The sequence below is a fragment of the Anas platyrhynchos genome, chromosome 4, assembly GCF_047663525.1.
Source record: "Anas platyrhynchos isolate ZD024472 breed Pekin duck chromosome 4, IASCAAS_PekinDuck_T2T, whole genome shotgun sequence".
NCBI classification, from domain to species: Eukaryota; Metazoa; Chordata; class Aves; order Anseriformes; family Anatidae; genus Anas; species Anas platyrhynchos.
Window position 1 is genome coordinate 60,634,116 of NC_092590.1, and position 20,276 is coordinate 60,654,391.

Consider the following 20,276-nt stretch of genomic DNA (forward strand, 5'->3'; position numbering starts at 1 on the left):
ATCAGGAAAGTGAATTGTACGGCGGCAGTGCCAACCACCATGCGGCCAACGCAAGCACTGAGAGGTCGACAGTGTGCTGTCAGAAAGCTGGCGTATCTCCCCTTCTGACCCATTTGTATTGTGCTTTATATTATGTAATAAAAATGATTTACACGTTCCATTTACTGAATTTATCTTGTTTCAGGACCTGTAAGCTGACTGTGATAAAATACGCAGCGCTCAGCCCACCAAAGGATAAGTTTCAAGAGCCCTTTATAAAAATCTTTACTGTACTTTCACACTTCTAAACAACACCTGGGGGAAACAAGGACCATACCCTAGTATCTCCTTCCTCCAGCAGCTTTATCAGTTGAGTCAACTTCTTATATTTTAAAATCTTTTACTTCTTTTAAACACTATTCTTACATTTTTGTGTCCTCTCCCTTCATTCCCTTCCCCCCTCCAACTTCCCCACCGCAGCAATCCTTCAAAAAGCGCCATGGAAGCAGCTCCTCCTATTAATTAAAAGAAAATTACTACACTTATGTAAGCTTACTTCTCTGCAACTGTGTCTCATCCCCTGCTTCTAGATCTGTAAAACCATTGTCAGCCTTTAATCAGAGCACAGGTATCAGCTCAGAAGCAGGTTTTCCTGCACGCAGCGTTCTACAAATGGTCAAATAAACTCAGCCTCCTCAGTAGATGCAAGCGATGACACAAAACCTGGGAATACGCACACTTTTTAACAAAACCCTATTTGGCACCAACCTGTTTTACAAAATTACAGGTTTTCCTAGATTTCAGACGTTTTCTTGTTGCATCACCCAGGAATTATGTGGTTACATCAACATCAGCCGGCTGCAGTTGCACAAGGAGCTGTCACTATCCTAGAATTAATCGATCTCAAGTATATTGTTTTGTAATTAAGCTTGTGAATACATCACCCCATGAATATAAAAGCAGCAGCAATAAACACATCCCAGAGAAGAGGGAGAATTAGAAGCTCTTTTTCACTTTCGAGGACAGCTAAATCACTTGGAGGCCGTTCTTCAGCAGCAAGCTCTCCCTGTGGCTGCGCTAGCGCTCTACAAGCGGGGAGCATTTTATACAAGCAGGGTGTCCTTATCCCTTTAAAGCCACATAACTAGGCCTTCATTTACACTTCAGCTACTAATTAAGCGTTCCCACAAAGAAAAGACACAAATTCAGATTCCCATTTAACAAATAGTTGACTTTTGAAAGAAAAAAGAGAAAATAGGGCACGTATAACAAAAAACGTTATTTGTTTCAATAACGTAAGCTAGAAATGCCTTTCAGTTACTGCTATTATTAATTTCATAATGAATTTTTTAACCAAGCTTGAGAAGTATGATCTCTGCAATACCTTATCATCAACCCCAATAATACTTTTTATAACTGTTATTGCAAACGGATCGGTGATCCCTGAAGAGGACAATTAAGCTGACACTCCAGGACCATGGTTTTACTCCTTATCGCAGTCCATTTACAATAATCATCTGAAAAGTTTAGGTTGTGTGGCCGGGATGTCAGCGGGCTAACACCTTATTATCCTTCCTTCTGGTCTTATAGCATTGCAGTTCTCGTACACAATGATCCGTGTTCCTCTTGTGCCAAAGTAGCTTTCACGGGGTATTTTTCGTAAGAAAAAGAATCTGCAGAGCACAAAATGCAAAGCAGTTATTATTGTCCATTTTTTTAAATGGAAATTGTGTGAATCATACTTAATTCAGGCAGGCTTGCCTTTCAGGTTTGTCAAGTTTAAACTCCACACAGATGCAAATTACTGCTAAAACTTCTCCCTGCATCTTAATGAGGTACATTATAAACTATGAAGCCAACTCGAAAACAAGAGCATTTTTGACGCCGATTTTACTCGAGCTAGGTACTCTAAGCAGTTCAAGGACTCAGAGGGCAGGAGGAAGCTGTACCCAGCAGCACTTGGATTCTGCCCGATCCCAAGCCTGCTCCAAGCCTGGTTTCCCAGAATAATGCTTGTGCTGGCACAAATTTGTGTGCGAGGATCAGACTGCACGATAAGCGTGCCTAAGCAGCGCTGCGAAGGCTCCCAACTGCTGAGCTCCGAACCCAACCTCTTTTCAAAACATTGTCTCATCCTTTCAAGTGCGGTCAGGCCAGAAGGGAAAGTAAATTGTCAAAACTGCAGGCAAGTGCTAAACAACCCGGTTTAAGGAGACATGTTAGTTAGCAGCTACCGCTGTCTCGCTTGTACCTTGCCTGGTTTAACGATGGTAGCCAACAAGGGATTGCCAAGCGTGCGGAGCGTGGACCACGCTCATCCGCGGCGAGGTTTTCTCTTGGCAACTCTGCCTACTGCTGCCTCAAACGGGGCCGCCCGGGCTCGCCAAGAAAAATGCTAATCACAGACAAATGCAATAATTAAGGGTCAGAAATCAGATAGAGAAGCCAAATTCCTGAATTTGGGTATGCGGATGCTTGTGCAGCCAGGATAAATGCACAGAAATGGCTCCTTCTAAGCAAAATCATGAGATGACCTATATAGGAAGTTAGGGCTCAGAATCCAGCAGTCTGACAGCACTGTGCCTTCTTCCAAGCCATTAATGCATGCTGGAAAACAGGGCCACGCTAACATGTCCACAGAGCAGGCTTATTAGCCTACTAACCGCTAATAGTCTTGCATTGCTTTTCTTTCCCAGCTTACTAAAAAAACAAAAATGAACCTCATGTATGAATCTGATTATCCATCCTCGCAGTAACTTCGGAAGGCCTAATTCAGGTCCGACCGAGTTTAAAGAGTGGAGAAGAACTGAGTTGCTCTGAGTTTGATGAGAACCGGAGACTGGAGAGACATTTCCAAACTAATGATGTCATTGGAAAAGACACCCAGAGCTTGGAAATCACGAACTGCTTCCCAGCTGGTCACTGTGCACGCGCCCTTCAGACAGAGGGCAAGCACATCGCTGTGCCACAAGCCACGCTCTGCCCACGAGGGATGAAGGAGCTGATGGTGTCGCCCTGTAAGCTTTCCTCGCCATACAAGAGGAAGCGTAAGTTCATTAGTCCTGCTGTTTGCAGAACAACTTGAGGACAGAAAACCCCACCCTGTTCCTTGACAATAGCGTATGCAAATGTAGTCAAAACAAATGGAGAACACTGAAAAATCAATTCTGAAGTGCTTGAATTATCTTACAGAGATAGGGGAAACTTTGAATATTGTCAGCACAGCATTCGTGCATGCAGAATGCTCTATCGGTGTTTCATCATGGAAGTCTTAAATTTGTTATCTACACACTGCTCAGTCAGGCATAAGAAATATAAAAGCAACAGTTAGCTGTAAAGTCAGATTATAAGAGGGTCTCCTGAATGCTAACAGCAGCAATAAATCATGAAATGTAACTTAACCGCTGAGTTGCATGCAATTTTAGGGACGCTGCCCTAAGTAGACTTTTAAACAAGAACCATGGGTTGAATACTAAATTTATGACCATAAACCTCTTGGAACAGGTATGAAATTGTTACGTTTACTAGCCTGAAAAAAAACGAAATCCTGGCAATTTGAAGATAAACACCAGAAAAGTATTTCACTGCGTTAAACTTTTTATTTCCCCAGTGGTTCACAGGTTGTTGCAACTGCGCACCCAGTTACCCACTATGTCAGCTAGGATGGTGCCCGACTCTTTAAATAGATGGTGCTGCTGTGGAGACAGAGGAAGAACTGCAGGACTGTTTCTGTGACGAGAAGGGCAGTGGGAGAAGTGAAATGCGAGCTGCAGGTTTGGAAGCCTGAGGTATCTTTCACTTCTGTTTTGTATTTTTTCCATACGCACAGGAAACTCCCTTGGGGGGGAGGAGAAAGACCAACTTCCCTACAGCTAAACCCAAGAACATATGTAAAACAGTCAAGTCGCAGGCTTCAGTGTTTCCATACCTTAATAAAAAAGAACGAGGCAAAAACTGAGATAGCAAAGTCTGATTCTCCCACCTCCAGAATGTCTTCAGACAACCCATGTGGGAAGCAGTAGGGAATTCAAGAGAAGTAGGAGTGAAAAGAAAAGCAGAAAGTCCCCACAGACACACGTGCATCACCACCCACCTCGCCCTTGCACAGCTCAGCCCCTTCCCCAGCCCTGAGCACTGTCCCTCTGCTTCCCTCAGTCCCCTTTTTGCTGCTGCAAAGCAGGAGAGGCAGTGAGGAGGAAGAAGGGCAGAGCTGACACTGACATTGAGAGTCTTCTGCTCCCACTGCTGGGGGATGTACGGGTTACACCGTTTTGGTACAGCCCAGGGTCCAGCAAGCCACGTGCTGGTCTCCAGCAGCAGGCTTCATGGACAGCTGGAGGAAAGCAAGAAGCAGACAAGCCTGACTGTACTCACCCCGAAACGTCCTCCCTGTCTATGACTATTTTCAGTTCGGGGGATTTCTGGACCCAATGCTGATGCCAGGAATGAACACAGCCTTTATTAATAACTGTCGCCTCACATGGTCCAAGCACGCTGTAGACAGCAAAGGATGTGTTTGGAGGCCAGTGGGGCAGAGCAGAGACAGAGGGAGATTTCTGCTATAACACAGGGCTATGCAGGATGCGCAGGAGAATCCCGAGGCACCGGGGCGTTATCAGCATGACCAGCCCTGAAAGGTCACCCTACCCCAGCTCTAAAAGGCAGTTCTGACACACCAGGAAAGGCAGTGTCAGAGTGGAGTGACACTTTAAAAGCCTGCAAACCACACAGCTCGGAAGCCACAGATACTCCCTGGGCTCAGCCAGCCGTCCAGTGCCGCGTGATAACATGAGCCCTTCTGCAACCAAAAGGGAAAGCACAAGGAAGCTCCGCTGGCCACGTCGCTGCTTTTCAGAAAGCTGATTTAAATAAAGAAAGAGCTTCTGAGGGTGCCAGCAGTTGTACTTTGGTCCCATGCAGCACAGCCCCAGGTGTTTCTAAGCTTTGGGAACTCTACTGACATTTGCCTTGGCACCAGAAGGAAGACAGGGCCTGTGAGCTGCAGTCACCCCAGTTGTTTTGGGGCTGAATAACGAACACAGCCCAGCGTTTCAGGTAAACTAGGGCCACTGCTAAGAGTGTGCTGAACCTGTACACCACCCTCCATACAAAGTGTGAAGAAGCTAGAGATGAATACAGGCTCCTTACAGGAACGAGACCATGCCAAGAGCAGGGGCACTTCGAACTCGGAGTCCTCAAGATGCTTCTAACAGCTACCACCAACTGCAAGCACCGTACAGCACAGATCTGAGAGGAACAAGACAGAAAGGCAAACAGCAAGTGGACAATGCACCGAACGGCCTCAGGCCCAAGAAAGTTTAGTGGATTCCATTACAGATATTTGGCAAAGGAGAAACTGATAAATGACTCAACTCTTCAGAGAGCAGCGTGAAGTTACTTTTGGCTTCCAAGGCAGAAATTAAGAAGGCAGCTGAAAAAAGGAAGAGGCCACAGTCACAAGGAGCGATGGAGATCTGGGACAAAGCTTAAGCGCTTGCTTCCTGTTTCTGCAATTAGGATCCAGTGTTGCAAGACTGAATTTTCAAAGGTTCCTTTTAGCGAAGGAGAAAGGTTGCACACATTGAGGCTCGCTGGTCACAACCACTATTCCCTTCTGCTGTCCGCAGGACATCCCTATTTGAATTCTCTTGCCACATAAACAGGGGGGGGAGGATTGCTTTAAGCCAAAGGGCTACGTGAGCTGCTTAGCCAGAGAGTAAACAGGCAGAAGGCTCAATGCTGAGAAGTCAGGGCCCATTGCTGCACCCCACCTGCAGTGACATCTTGATGTTAGCCTCGAAAATGAGTGGGTTTTGTGACACAGCAGCAGTAGGCAAGTTCATGACAAGTGCATCACAAAATCTACAAGCTACTGAAGATTCCTCCTCTGATCAGAACAAATGTTGAAGATAAATATATCCATTGAACTGTTGGTTTTTAACCTGTATTAAAACACTCTACATGAATACAGTTTCTGTAAGGTTCTGAAAAGGTATTAGGAAAAGCAAAACTAATGTACTGAACCAGCGAACCAGGCAAAAAGAAAGATGCAATTTTATTGAGAAAATTACACACGCTCTTTTAAGCCATCCTGAATTAGGAGAGATGATGTGTACAGTAAATATTAACTCGAGTTCTATAACAAAGCTGTATAACAAACTACCTGAACTGAAGCTTATCCGCATGCACGCACCCGCATTTTGGGCACTGCTTAGCTACAGAATTTAGCTTTCAAAGCCTGATCTCAGTTTTACTTTGTTTACTTTCAGCATTTCAGAAGCAGTCCTTTCTCCCAGCTCTGTGGCTTTAGAAATACATCATATTAGTAAGAACAAGGTGTCCCGTTCCTTCCCACCTTTCAATGCATGTCCTACAACGCCGCTAGCAACTGATTGCAGCAGCTCTCCGGCCATTCAGTTATATTTTATCCATCCTTGGAGGAGCAGGAGAATAAAGCAGTAACAGCTTCCTAAACACTTTGAACATGGGGAAGAGGACTGCAATATGCCAAAAGACAGGAGGATAGTGAAAAGAAATAACTCTGAAATAAAGCGATCCTCCACTATTTCTACCTCCCGCCTTCACATCATTAACTTTTGTTGCTTTTTCTTTACAGCTTAATTCTCCTCATTGCTCCGTATCCATATTTTGTCTCTTGCTACATAAGGTATTTCAGGTTCTTGAATCTGTTTTCTCCCTGATTCTACAAGCTCTGTGAATGATGGCAACGGGCACTTCAGCTGGGAGACGAGCAGCGTACCAGCACTCATTAGAGACACCTTTTCTCATGATGGAGGAAACCAATCTGGCCAAGCTCCCCATTCCCAAAAGCAAGGAACAGGGTTTGGACTTGACTTGAAGCAGGCAGTTGTTAGCATAACATATTGGTTGAGCAGTAAGTGACTTCCCCACTGTCTTACAGGGCCAGTAATAACAGAAGCTGGGGGAAAATAAAGACCGTGAAGGATCCAGAGCAGGGAACAGCACAGTTAGAAGTCCTCTGGAAGTTCTGCTCTGAACAAAGGCAACTGGACACAAACTGCCCAGGAACAGAGAGAACAGGGCTTGTACAGAAACTTCACAGAAAAAAATGGGGAAAAAATATTCTGGTGTGATGACCCATAAAAAACAAGGTATGTAGGAGCAAAATTAATAGAGATCTGGTCATAAAACTCAGGGGAGAACAAGTCTGAAAGTAACTAGGTAAAAATAATTTTTAAAAAATCTCAATATTTCATATATAAAACAAGAGAAAACACTGACTGAGTCTGAATTCAAATTAGAGGAAAAGAATGCCAAGCAGTGCCTATAAGCATTCTTCAACTAATTTCAAAACAAACAGGAGAAAGTACTAGCTGGGACAGCAATTGGGACGCTGCTAGGATAGTAACTCTCATCTTAGGGAAAACACTGTCGTTACTGAAGGAAAACACCCGAAATCAGGACAATACACAGGAAAATACCAAAAACAGGAATGGTATCACAGGTGTAAGCAGTAAAATCTGTATTAAGAAAGTACATGAAACAACCACGTCCACAACTTGAATCCTGTGTATCAGAAGCACATAGGAAGACTTCTAGTAAGTGAAGAAGTCTCTTATCTCTCCAGATGTAATACTCATCGCTGCCTAATAACTTCTAGAAAATGTTGGTCTGCTGTGTTTTGTTTTTTTTCGAGAACTGTTCTAACTGAAAAAGATAAACTTCCAAATGTGAACTGATGCAACATGACCTTCAGGACTGTGCAAACTGATGAGTCAAACCAGTCTCCCGCTAACTTGAAGTGCCGTACAGCAGTAAGGTGAAACAGCAGAGGAACATTTTTTTCGTTTGTACAGTACTGAGTGGTATTAATAATTCATCCAAAAAGTATCCAGATGAACACAGGAAATCCTCAGGGTATGTCTGGAGAGTTTTCTTGTACATTTTATTCCCATGTGAAGATTCAGCCTAGATTCAATGAACGCTCACATTGGCTTCAAACTCCATCTCACCAGGCACCTTCAGCACATCTTCTGAGGTCAGCTTTTGTCTCCTGCTGTCTCAAAAGCTCCATGTCGATGCAGCAGCCAGTCAGAAGGAAGAACAATTTTCCTTCCAGCTCAGGGATCCAACAAAAAGAGTTGTCTTCTGCTCTCTAGCAGCCTGTAGCACTTGGACGTGGCTGTAAGCTCGCGATCCATTTTTCCTTTGCTGCCATCCGAAGCATGACTTACCACTTCAGCAAGTTCGCTGTCAGCAAAACTTCCCAACGAGCCCTTTTTTAAGGCATCGTTTCGTAACCATTCCTTTGTTTTGTCTATGAGCTATTGTGAAACACAGGTATTTTGCCCATTGCAAATAAAAATACGGAAAGTTGTGACGTTTGTTTTAGCGCAGTTCTCGTGTTTGTTTTAACGCAGTTCTCAGTATTTTGAGAGCGTTACTACCAAAACATAAGCACTGCAAACACAGGTTTTATTTACTGTGTTATCAAAACTGAACACTAACTTGGCCAACACTGGTGTAATTAAAACATAGGAAAATAAGTCTTCATGCTTTAATTTTCCTATTTCTGATGAGCTTTATAATCAAAATACATTCCAGAGCTGGAGAGCTCCCTCTTTTCTTCATTATACAGTATTCATCTATCACACTTACCAATAAACCATCACATTCACCTCCATACCCAGCAGCAAAACATTTAATACTGGAACTAACAGCCACCCATGTAAGTTCAATGCTTATCCAGCCATCTCCCAAAACCTTGCTTTTACATCACCAGGAGGATTCATTTAGAATCATCTGCGCTGACTGACACAGCTTGTCACAACGTGCCATGTGCCACCAGCCTCTTCCAAAGAGGAAGCCTGATCCCAAATGCTTCATTTGACTGACTGCTCAGCACAGTTTATTGATGGAAGGTTTGTAGTGCACATGTAAACAAAACAAAACCAACACCAACTCGGCAATCTTAAAAAAAAAGTAAATTGGAATGCAAAAAGGAAAATAAAAACACCCCAGGACTCAGTGCTGGCAAAGGAGCACCGAACAGCAAAAGAAAAAAGGTTGGCCAGAAAAATACTTGGACAGAAAAGACACATCCAGAATAGCTTTGCTATATCCCCTTCACTTCTGGAAGATATTACATTATTAAGGATTTTACTAGTCATCACTGTATATCTACTACAAAACTAAAAGAGCGTGAAAAGAAACACACACACACGCAGCATAATACCAGGCTTTCAATACAACTATTTCTTTGCTGAATTCTTACACTCGCTACTGAAGCCAGCGTTGGCTGGCTGAGTTGGAAAGCAGGAAAGGACTTTGAATTTTAAAAATAAATACCTATAGAGAATAATTTCTTCTGGAGCTTGAAGGCATGGCTCCAGCCCACCACAGCACCACTCTGTCTTTCTTTGCCTTTACCCACTGGTTTTGCCCCATATGGCCCAGCTATGTCACAGCAGCACCCTTCTGTTCCAGCATCCCCCACCCTCACCAAGACACATTGATTACAGCCATGGCCACACTTCATCTTCAATACCACATCCGTTTGTCAGGCAGGCTGAATGCCTAAGAAGTGTGATGTCTTTCACTCTGTGACCCAGGAGGGAGGAAGACACGATGCCACCTACTGAAATGCAGCGAACCCATCAGGGCACGGCCCCCCGGCACACAGGGCAAGGGGAAGGGGGCCGGGAGACACTGACTGAGCTTCCAGCTCTCCGCCGACCCTGCGCCTGACCTTGGCAAGTCACTGGCTTTTTGCACGTGTTTTGTCGTGTTCAGGACACAACGGGTTTTTCCACAGACGGCTGGAACAACAACAACAAGATAACCAATTTAAATTATTATTTATTCTCTTATGCCAGGCTCTAGATCCCTTCTTCAACAGCACGAGCTGAGAACAAGCACAAGCACCTCGGACTGCCCAGACCTCCTGCGTGAAGGTCCCCTCATACCAAAACACCGGGGACAGCAGCAGCCCATCACAGAGACTCCCCCTACTGTACCAAAACCTGATAAAAGCTTCGTTTCACGAATTGTTCTGCTGAGCAAACAAGTTTAACCTTATTTTCTACACAGGCAGTTCCTAATCTACAGCTTGCAAAAGCAACGCTGCCTGCAAGATCCTCTGCCACTGCTCCCAGCCAAAATTGAATTACAGAGTTAAAATAAGAGCTGCCAGGGAAAGGAAAGCAGGATATTGCCTAGAGAGTATTTTTTACTCTGCGCTGTTACTATGGCCCGGCAAAAATTAGGGACCAGTAATTTACACAATTCAATTCCCTCTGTCAGGCTTAGAGAATTCTGAATTTCATGGCTGCCTGATCAAGTTTCCTTCTGATACCAGGCTTCCTGGTAATCTCCCAAAGCACCACACACTGGAAATACGCCACAAGTACAAGTTATAAAAAAGCACAGATGAAGTGTTCTACAGACCGAGCAATCTTATCAAGAACAGCAGCAGAAAGACCGTTGTCTGGCACATACTGAAAGATGCCCACATTTTTCTGTGCCCATAATGGAAAATTAAATAGAATTAAATATTTGTGTTGCTACTCAAGTAACTATAAATAATTAGATTAACACTGACCCGTTGCAATATGTACTCTTGAACCTCGCTACCAGGAGTAGAACAATTAAATGAAGTAACAGGTGTGATCTCGCATGGAGCAGTCAGAAAGGATCACTTGCCAATGCAGCTCGTTGCCTTTCACCACACGTGCTCTGGATTTTGGACATGCTGATTAAATGCCCCTTCGTACAAATCAGTCGTACAGTTGCAACAAAAAGGAGGAAAGCTATACTTCCACACAACCACCTTAATTCCTTCATGTTTGCCAAGTAAAGCAGCAATAACTTTAAACCATTCATTACAGAAATGCATACTTAAATTCAACAGGAAAGCTTTCAAGGACTTACTCATGTACAAAGACACGTTCAAAGAAAGAGCTCGACAAAGTTACCGTAGATACATGCAGACCGAAATTTTCAGATCGCTTTAGAAAGAATAAATCATGCTGTAGCATCATGTCAGTCACTGAACCAGCTGAGTAACTGGAACAGTAAAACACCAATATAACTAGTGGTAAAGTGTTATAGATAAATCAAACTTTTCAAAAAATAGAAAAAAAATGAAACTGGAAATGAAAACTCTTATCCTTGCAAAGCTACAGCCTCCGCGTGCTGTAAAGATGTAGAAACTCAGTCTTAATCAAGAGATTTCTCACATGGTGCATACTGAAACCCCTATCTCCTCTCCCTTCTTGGTAACAGAGTTTACCGCCACCAACACGTAGTTTACGCGTTTACAGGCACGAAGATGTGTATCGCTGCCTGGTTAACCACCGCAGCAGAAGAGTACGGAGCATTTTTTCAGCAAACGAGAGCATTTTAAATTGCTTACTATATCCTGGCCCCGAAAAGTGGCCTGTGATGTCACACACAGACAGGCGAAGAAAGTTTCTTCAGGTTGGGAAGGGTACTTCACATGTTAAAAAAAAAGGTAGCAACCACAAAACACACACACACACACTCTCTCTCTCGCGCGAATTATGAGTAAAAAGCACCACAACACAAGCAGAACCCCAGGAAATGAGATAATGTCAAACTCCGTGCCTCGCGTTTACTTTTCCACGACTCAGTAAGGATATAATGATATGGAAATTGCTACTTTCTATTAATAATTTTTCTCTTGAAATTTATCAGCTGTTTCCTCTTCTGAGCTTGTATGCTGGAAAGGAATGACCATAACACCGTATTACTTCCTTGCCTCACATGATCGTACTTAGTTCTTTCTGCAATTATGTTCAAGACAAACATGACAGATGTACGATATTAGATCATAAGCATTTTACATGAAAATGAAACCTCAATAAGTTCAGAAACACCATTTTGCATCTATAATTGTAAATTTGCCTTGAAATAACAGGCTTAAAAGGCATTCCCAGTTGTGCACACAGAATTAATTTCATCCCACAATCCAGCTAGTGATGTTTACCTTTTCCCCCTCTTTATCTAAGCACTCAGGAAAAAATAAGCAACCCTTTAAATGCAGGCAGATGCTTCAGTTGCTTTTTTTCTTCTTTTAATAGCACAATAATGTAAACTAAAAATAAAACAAAAAGCACTTAGAAGTACGCCCTCCCTGGGAAATGCTCTTGGGAGGCAGTGATTCAGCACATCGCAGTGCCATGCAGGTCAGCTAATAACGTGCTTGCAATTAACAGCCAAAGCACTCAGGGTGATCAGCAGAGAAAGGATGGCCCCAAACTTGAGAATTCTGCTGACACGATTTGCTCTCCACATGTGAAGCTCATATGTGGCATCAACTACGTCCTCCATTCCCCACAGACGTTCACATGTATTGCATAAGATCCCATACTTGTTTGTGTTAAGCGTGTACTTTACACATCTAAAACTACACTTTCTCTGCTCAATTTTACCAAAGAAAACCCCACGGAATAGCTATGTAGTGCACCCACCTTTACTATACTCTTTATACCGTAACTGTACTCTTTTAAGTAACTCCAATAATGAGTTCCTAAAAGCTTTTTTCCAAGCCCGTGCACATGAAGGTGCAGCAGGTCTTTCAGAAAGCCTTTACAAGCCCTTGCTGCTGCAGGCTACTTCGGCTTCTTTGTGCACTCTTTTTAAATGTAGAAATCGTTTGAGGTCCTAATAACAATAAAAAACTAGAATGAATTACTGCTGCAAAGTAGAATGTAGCAAGTCAGAGGAAAGAAAGAGTGTTCTCTCCCACTCACAAATCGTTTGTGTAATTCATAGTAGAGAATCAGAGCTCTCTCTGCACAGAGATACTGGTAAAGGATTCCGCCTTTTAAGTAGCAATTTAAAAAGCCAAAACATGTTATGCCTATTAAGACAGACTACAGCCTACTTCTAGAGAAATCAAGCTCTACAAAGATGATTTTCAAAGCTTCCTTGATACATCAACTACAGTAAGTCCGAAATGACTAAGAGCTACTTAAAAGAACGAATAAACAATGGGAGCAAAACCCTAATCGAGAGCTTAACGTCATAAAATCGCTCCTACCAAGCCTACAAATGGTTAGAAGAGCATTTGTTGGCATCTCAGAAGACTCTCAGGAACACAGTGCTCAAAGAGATTTCCCAATAGCCAGAACGAAGACACCGACATGCCCCTTGATCGTGATTTAAATGTTAGTCACACAAAACCATCCCCTCATTTGATTGTAAACGAGTTTCTCCCAACAACCTTCAGCCCTCATCATGTGCGCGCACACAGCACAATAGCCACGGTTATGCTATTACTCAAATCTTAATAAGCACTATGCTTAAACCTCCAGCAACAGTAAAAACTGTAGCCCGAAGATCCCATTCCTCGGATCCTACTCCTGCAGTCCACACAATCCATCCTCCAGCCCTGGAGCTCCACGGACGCCGCTCTCAGGAACACCTCCCGCGGCCACCGCTCCGGATCCAGGTGCAGCTCTTATCTCGCCAGCCCTGCCAATCACCCGGACTATCGGCAGCGCTTCTTCGCCGGAAATATTCTCCCTGATTCCCTTGGCGTGGTTCCTCTCGTGACTCAGCCCTTATCGTTCTCTTTTTCCCTTTCAGCACATCCTTCTGGAGGAGCATCCCCATTCACCTCTGGTGGTTTATGAGCTCCGCAGCAGCCCTCTGTCTCGCATCCCTTCCCGTTCCCCTCCACCTCACCCAGTACCACACGAAGCCGCTGCCTGCCAACAAATCACAAACACACTTTCTACACCGTATCTGCGGTGTTTGCCCAAGCTAACGCCTCGCCTGGCGCCTCCAGCCTGTCCATCCAGATGCCTCGCTATCAGCTCAGCCCCATCCCAGACAAAACACGGCCTTATGGGCTCTGCCACTGCTCCAGCCTCCTTTCCACCGCTGCAAGTCGCTGCCTTTTGGGACTCCTGAAGCATCAGCCCTCAAACCGTGGCTCTCTATACGTCCTCAGACCTATAGGTTTTGAGACCCATGTCACTAAGATATGCCTTCAGTAGGTTAATTTTTATCCTGTGACCACACCAGCTCACATCCCAGCTACCAAAGCAGCCTTCTTCATCTTCCAAAACGCAGAGCTGACCCTGCTTTATTTACTCTGAACCTCCCTCTCTAGATAGCTTTTTCAGACCGACATCAGGTCACACAAGTCCTCCTCCCCTCCCATGTCCCCAGCAGCACCCACTTCACCCTCTGCTTCCAGACCCGTGCTGCTGAGTCCCCTCCTCACACCACTGATCGGGACACAGAGGGGGCAGCTTTCAGCGAGCACCCTGACACATTTCCACCTGGTGCCGAGCATTCTCCTGTGCCACCACAGATCTGCAGCGTCTTCCCTCACCCTTTGGTCGTTCAGTGTTCAGGAAACACCTCTTCGCCACCCAACTTCGAGGTGACTAATTCAGGCACCTAACAGCCTGCTATTTAGAGGTGTGTTACTAAAACACTTGTCTACGGAGCCTCTGCAAAACGCTGTACCCGGGAGAAGCCTGTGTCATTGTTACTGTCTTTTTTTCAGCGTTTATCTGAAAGCTGCTTGAAAAATAACCCAAACACTATCTTGTTTACTGCTATTACAAAGGTTTTCACTGGTAATTGAGTTCTTATGGCTAGCATTTACCGTTTTTATCTACCATTTCTAAATTTATTACTTGCTTGCCAGTACAGAAATCTTTGCAAAGGTTTTTGGCGATGGCTTCTTGCCATCTTTTATTTTTTAGCATTTTACAGAGCGGGTTGTCCCAGATTACATAGCGAGCCACAGAAGACACCACTCCACTTTTTAAGTCAATTTAAAATGACTTAAAAATAAGTTCTTAAGAGCAGAGATTGTCACATTGTTGCATTACAGCCATTTTCAAGCTAATCAAGGCCTAAAGGTATTTTTATAACATCAGTAATCATTTAAACAACGTGCTTTGCACCCAAAACAGGCAACTCTACTTAACTAACATTTTCCTTAATTTTGCCATCTTAAAACAACGAGTTTCCCTAAACTGCTCACAAGCCAAAAACGCTCCACAAAACCCCCAAGCACTATCCTATTATTGCAGCCATAAGTGATCCACTTTGGTTAAAATCACCTCACAAATAGTTCATTTTCAGTAACTGCCCCATGTTTCTGCATACCTTACTAGACCCAGGTCTGATACCGTGGGCTTTCAGCCATCCCATACACGCCAGCTGTTTGGATCGAACCGTTCCTCACGATGCACAAAGCATGCAACGTGCTGCAGGTAATAAACTGGTATCGTACCCTGACTCCCCCCCACAATTACTCCAGTAAGTTCTTACTATTCCACCCAGCACTGCACAAACCATAACTTAGGCTTAGGCGTGCAGCTTTCGCAGGAAAAGCTGTGTTTTCACACGCAGCCTACACTGGCTACAGAAAAAACATATGCTTTATCTCAAAAGCTTGAGCACCCATAAGAAAGGCACGCCACTCAAACACCAGGCAGTGTTTGGGCAGTACAGACTCCACTTACAGCTTTTTAACTTCAAGCATTTTTTTTCCCTAGTTCACTACTCAGCTTTTGCAGAACAGCCGAGAAAGAAAAAACATTTTTACTGACTGTTTGGAAAAAAAAAAGTCAGTTACTGGAGTATCATCAAATTGTGTCGAGTGTGCTAACGTGCACAAACAGCACAGCACCACAGCTGTAGCCCAAAAACTGCTCCTACGTAAAGACCCCAGGCTCCTCGATGCAATCTAACTCCAACATTAGCCAATCTTGACATACTTCTTTTTATCAATGTAGAAAGTAATAAACAATAAGAAAGTGAGACAACTTTTTCAGAGAATTACTCAACTTAGAAGTTTTGAACAGTAACTCCAGGGTTAAAACCCAAAGCTATACACAGTGTTTTGTATTCTTGTTAAAATGCTTTTTTAATTTGATCGCCCATTAAAAAAAAAAAAAAAAAGAGTACAGAGTTTGTCATTCTCGGCATTTTAACGTATTTCCACGAAGGCTGACTGTAACGTCACAGACACGAGAACATTTTTGACCAACCTGTAATAATCAATAAACAGAAGGAAATGGAGCCCAAATATTCAGATCAGTAAACTAACAGAAACGTGGAAAAGCTTAATTGCTCACTAGGACACAGAGTACCACTTGCAGCAAACTTTAAAAGCATTTCTTCTTTCAACTGTAACCTCTAAAATAGCACACTGCAGGAACCATAACAAATACGACCAGCTTCACCAAAGAACATTTAATTGGGAAAATGTGTATGAGCCGCAAGATGCCTTTATCAGGAGAGAAATCAGGCACGAGCTTCGATATAGTTTTTGACAGACAAGAGCGAGGAATTGGAAACACTGCTGCCGCCAACCAAAACAACAAAATACCATAATGCTACCTTCTCCACGAGAACAAAAGCATCCACCACCAACTCCACCCCACCCCCAAGCAGGCTGTTGCGCTCCCTAACCACACAGCCCATGCTGGAGACAATGTAATCCCACGGGGAAGACAGAAGGTCACAGGCGCAGTGTGAAGCCACAAAATAAGGTCCACTTTTTGGACGGGCTCGGCGGTGCTTTCACCCCTCACAATGTCACTTGGAACAACCAGGTGGAGCGCAGGCAGGGCCCGCTCTTCTCCTGCTGTCCCTTCCCTTGGCAGATAGGAGGTTACACGCGTCCAGCGTGCTCCAAAATTAAGGGCACTGCCCTTACGGCAGGCAGGAGAGCCCAAGATGTGGCAAGGGCAGCGACACTCCGCGTAACCCCGCAGGTGCGATGGGACGCTGCGTGCCAGCCGGGTGCCTGCTGCTACCCACGGGCTGCAGGAGGCTCCGGGGGTGCCGCTGGTTACAGGGACACACGGAGCAGCGGGGCAGCCGCGATCAGCCCCCCCAAAGCATGGCTAAAAGCATCGCCAGCTATCGCCTGTCGCGACACACGGCGGCTGAGCGGGGCGGGGAGCCCGCTGCCCTTGGCCGTGCGGGGTTAGGAGCTGAGGGCGCCCAGCAGAGCCCGCAGAGCGGCGGAGGGGAGGCGAGGAGGGGCAGCTCGGCCCCGTGCCCCCACACAGGGGCTGCCCGGCCGGCAGCACCCGCAGACTGCCCGCACCCCGGGGGGGCACGGCCGGGCCCAGGCGACCCCGCGGGGACGAGCCCCGAGCCCGGAGCCCCTCAGGAGGGGGTGGGAGGGGCAGGGCCCGGCCGCCTCAGGGAGCCCGGGGGGAGCCCCGCGGGCCCTGCCCCGCGCCCCGCGCCCCTCAGAGCGCTGCGCCCAGCCGGGGGGGACCCCGCCGGCGGGGGCTCGGCTGGCCGGGACCCGCCTGCACGGCCCCCGGAGGTCGCCCCCGGGCTCCCTGAGGCGGCGGCGGGGCCGGGGGCCGGGCGGGCGGCGGGCGGGGAGCCCCCGGAGCGCGGCGCTCCCGGCGCGGCGCCGCCGTCCCCCCGCACTTACCCTGTCACAACAGGCGCCATCTTCCACAAACTCTCGCCAAAACTCCTACTCTCGCGAGAGCTGCCTCCACACACACCCCCCCTCCCTCTCCTCCCTCCCCTCCCTCCTCCTCCCGCTCCCCTCGCACCTCCCCTCCCCGGGACGGCGTCGCGCATGCGCAGAGCGCGGGAGACACACACACGCAGAGCGCCCGGGCTCTCCCCTCAGACACAACAGCCCCGGCGTGGGAACCGGCGAGGTCTCGCGAGAGTGCGCGGCGCTGGGGAGAGGGGAAAGAGGGGAGTCTCGCGAGACTTGGCCGCTGGGGGATTCCCTCTCTGCCTGCTCGTGCGTCTGGCTGCCCGGCGGAACGAACCAACGCGGGGACAGCGTGGGGGGGTGGGGACACACGACAGCGGCACTGCCCGCCCGCGGGGAGCAAACCACTCGGGGCGGCAGCGGGGGGGGCGCTGCCAGCACGCCTGGCAGAGCTGACCATTAGCGGCGGCAGGCGGGGGGGGGGGGGGGGGGAGGCTGGCGGCCGCCTCCTCCTCACCGCCCCCATACCCCGACCCCCCCCCCCCGCGGGAGGCGCGGTGGGCCCGCCCGCCGTGTGCTGGGTGAGGGCGGGCGGCGCGCGCCGCGCCTCGAGCCTGTGGCAGTGCCCCGTGGGGTCCCGGCGCCATGTTGGGGCTCGGCCGGCCCTGAGGGCGCTGAGGGGCTGGGGGCGGCCAGGGGGGCCCCGGGGCCGGCACCTCAGCGGTGCGGGCTGCCCACTGCCGCCTCAAAGTCTGTAAAATCACCCTACAAAGCTCCATCTGGGAGTGCACACCGCATGTGCCTTCGTTCCCTTCTGCTCAGTTTAAAAATCGCCTCACACAAAGCCCAGAAACCAACCAGAAAATAAAAATCTTTCACAAACGAGGGGTTGGAGGTCGGGGTTCAGAGGGGTGGGTGCGCCAAGGACTGATCCCATTTCTTACATACAATCATATTTTTGAACAATAAAATCTAATGAAAACCTTTCTTTCTTAATTTTGGTGTCTTCTCCAACCAAAAAGCATAAGAAAATAAAATCATACAATGGTTTGGATTGGAAAGGACCTCAACGATCCAGCTGCAGCCCCATGCCATGGGCAGGGACAGCTCCCACTAGGTCAGGTTGCTCAGGGTCTCATCCAGCCTGGCCTCCAGCACCTCCAGGGATGGGGCATCCACAACCCCTCCGGGCAAGGTTTATTTGTTTAGCAGGTAATTTGGGAGTCTGCTAAGACCCAGACCAATAAAGCGACTCTTGTACTGACCTCTCAGAAGTCTTGGTATGGGTGCTGTAACGAGAAGGTATCCACAGAAAGAAAGGACCTGGCTGTGCTCCAGCACATTGACATAACGAGAGGAGCCTGATCTTGGATCCATTTAACAACGAGACCATTTCAAGTCCATTAGAGGACTGTCTGAAAATTAATCCCTTTCTGTCCTGGATTCTATCCTACCCATTCAACCTCTTCATGCCTTTAGCATACCAATTTAACTTCACATACATATTCAACATAGATTTAAAGATCCCCCCGAGACTCCAAAAAGTGCATCATTTTCATTACTTCACCTCCATACCTCTGCTGTTTCCCAAGGTAGGAAAAGTGAGAACATTCTCGGTAACACCATTAGTATGATGTCTTCCCTAAGTACACTCGTACTAATTCAAGGGATGTGTCAGATGTATAAAGGCATGCTCCAAGAGATCGTTTGGCCACCAGGTTTACTGTAATCCTGCTCGCTGTACAAACAGCTATTGTTTGCTATTATCAAAAGCACTTTTCCCCATCATGATTTCCCCTTCTGAAAGGAGTTATGAAATGACGTTGATTGGCTCCACGAAGGAGCCGAGAAGGCGCAGCTCTTGTCAAAAGCACGATGCATACTGGAAATCCTCTGTATTGTTTGTGAAGAGCAACTCATAATCCCTTTGGAAATCTCTTCCTAAAAACATCTTCTCTTTTTTTTTTTTTTTTTTTCCCTCCAAGGCTAAAGAATGATCTCAGCTCATGCTAGCTCCGTTCCGTTAAGAATGGTTCCTGGATATTTGCCATGGCCTGTCTCTAGATGGTCATTTTCTGGGGCCCCTCTTTTGCTGTGTTTTGAATTGAACTGGAAGATCTAAAAATACAGCACACAATAATATGCCATGTCTAGACTCTTAATATTTTACAAAGAATAATAATCAAATTAATTGGATGCTGGAGCAGGTATATTATTTCAAAGAATAGTTACAGAAATGATTGTAGTCCTTTCCATCACTGACAGAGGTACATTATAAAACAAACATCTTTTTTTTTCCTTTTCAGTTATAAACAATATGTAGTGCAAAAGGCCAGGAATACTGTTCACATCAAAAACAATAGCCTGAAATTAAGCGAATATCTTGAGGTGGAAGGAAAGACAATAAAACCACAGAGGTGTTTTTTTGTTTGTTTGTTGTTTGTTTGGTTTTTACTGTTGTGCATGCATTGAATTTTATCCTCATTTCTAAAGGTTCTTATTTCACGTGGTAGAGTGTGTGCAATTTCAGTTGCCTTTAGTGGAAACTGAAAGCATCTCATACCTCAGTGAGCCAGGCCCTCCTTTCTGTTCTGTAGTGAAGGTAAACACCTCCGGAGCTGAGGCAGGGGAACAAATTTAACTACAAAGTTTGCACTATTTACATTTTTGTATTTATTTGCTATGCAAATCAGCAGTCGGCCTTTCCAACAGAAAGTGATTCAAGCCGTGCTGAATTCAGTGGCACAGCTCTGAATGGAGCCCCTGGCTTCCACGAGGACGTGGGGACACCCAGCTTGGAGGTGCCATGGACACGGGGACTCTCCTTCCAGGAGGGGGCTTTGCCCAG

At 46.3% G+C, this 20,276-nt stretch overlaps 1 protein-coding gene across 3 annotated transcripts in view; it reads right to left on the minus strand.

The window, feature by feature from the left end:
• The window catches only part of RBPJ (recombination signal binding protein for immunoglobulin kappa J region), a 57,427-nt gene extending 39,866 nt beyond the window's left edge, over positions 1-17,561 (minus strand). The window contains exon 1 of one of the 3 annotated variants that reach the window (XM_072037727.1): positions 17,538-17,561. Coding sequence is in view for 1 of the 3 variants with exons in the window: in XM_027457295.3 (XP_027313096.1) it covers positions 17,411-17,430 (20 nt within the window). In the remaining 2 variants the exon portion in view is untranslated. Of the gene's footprint in view, positions 1-1,539; positions 2,646-17,410; positions 17,515-17,537 lie in introns of those variants that run through there. The other 2 variants (XM_027457295.3, XM_072037726.1) reach the window with 2 other exon arrangements.
• Between the last annotated feature and the right edge of the window lie 2,715 nt (positions 17,562-20,276).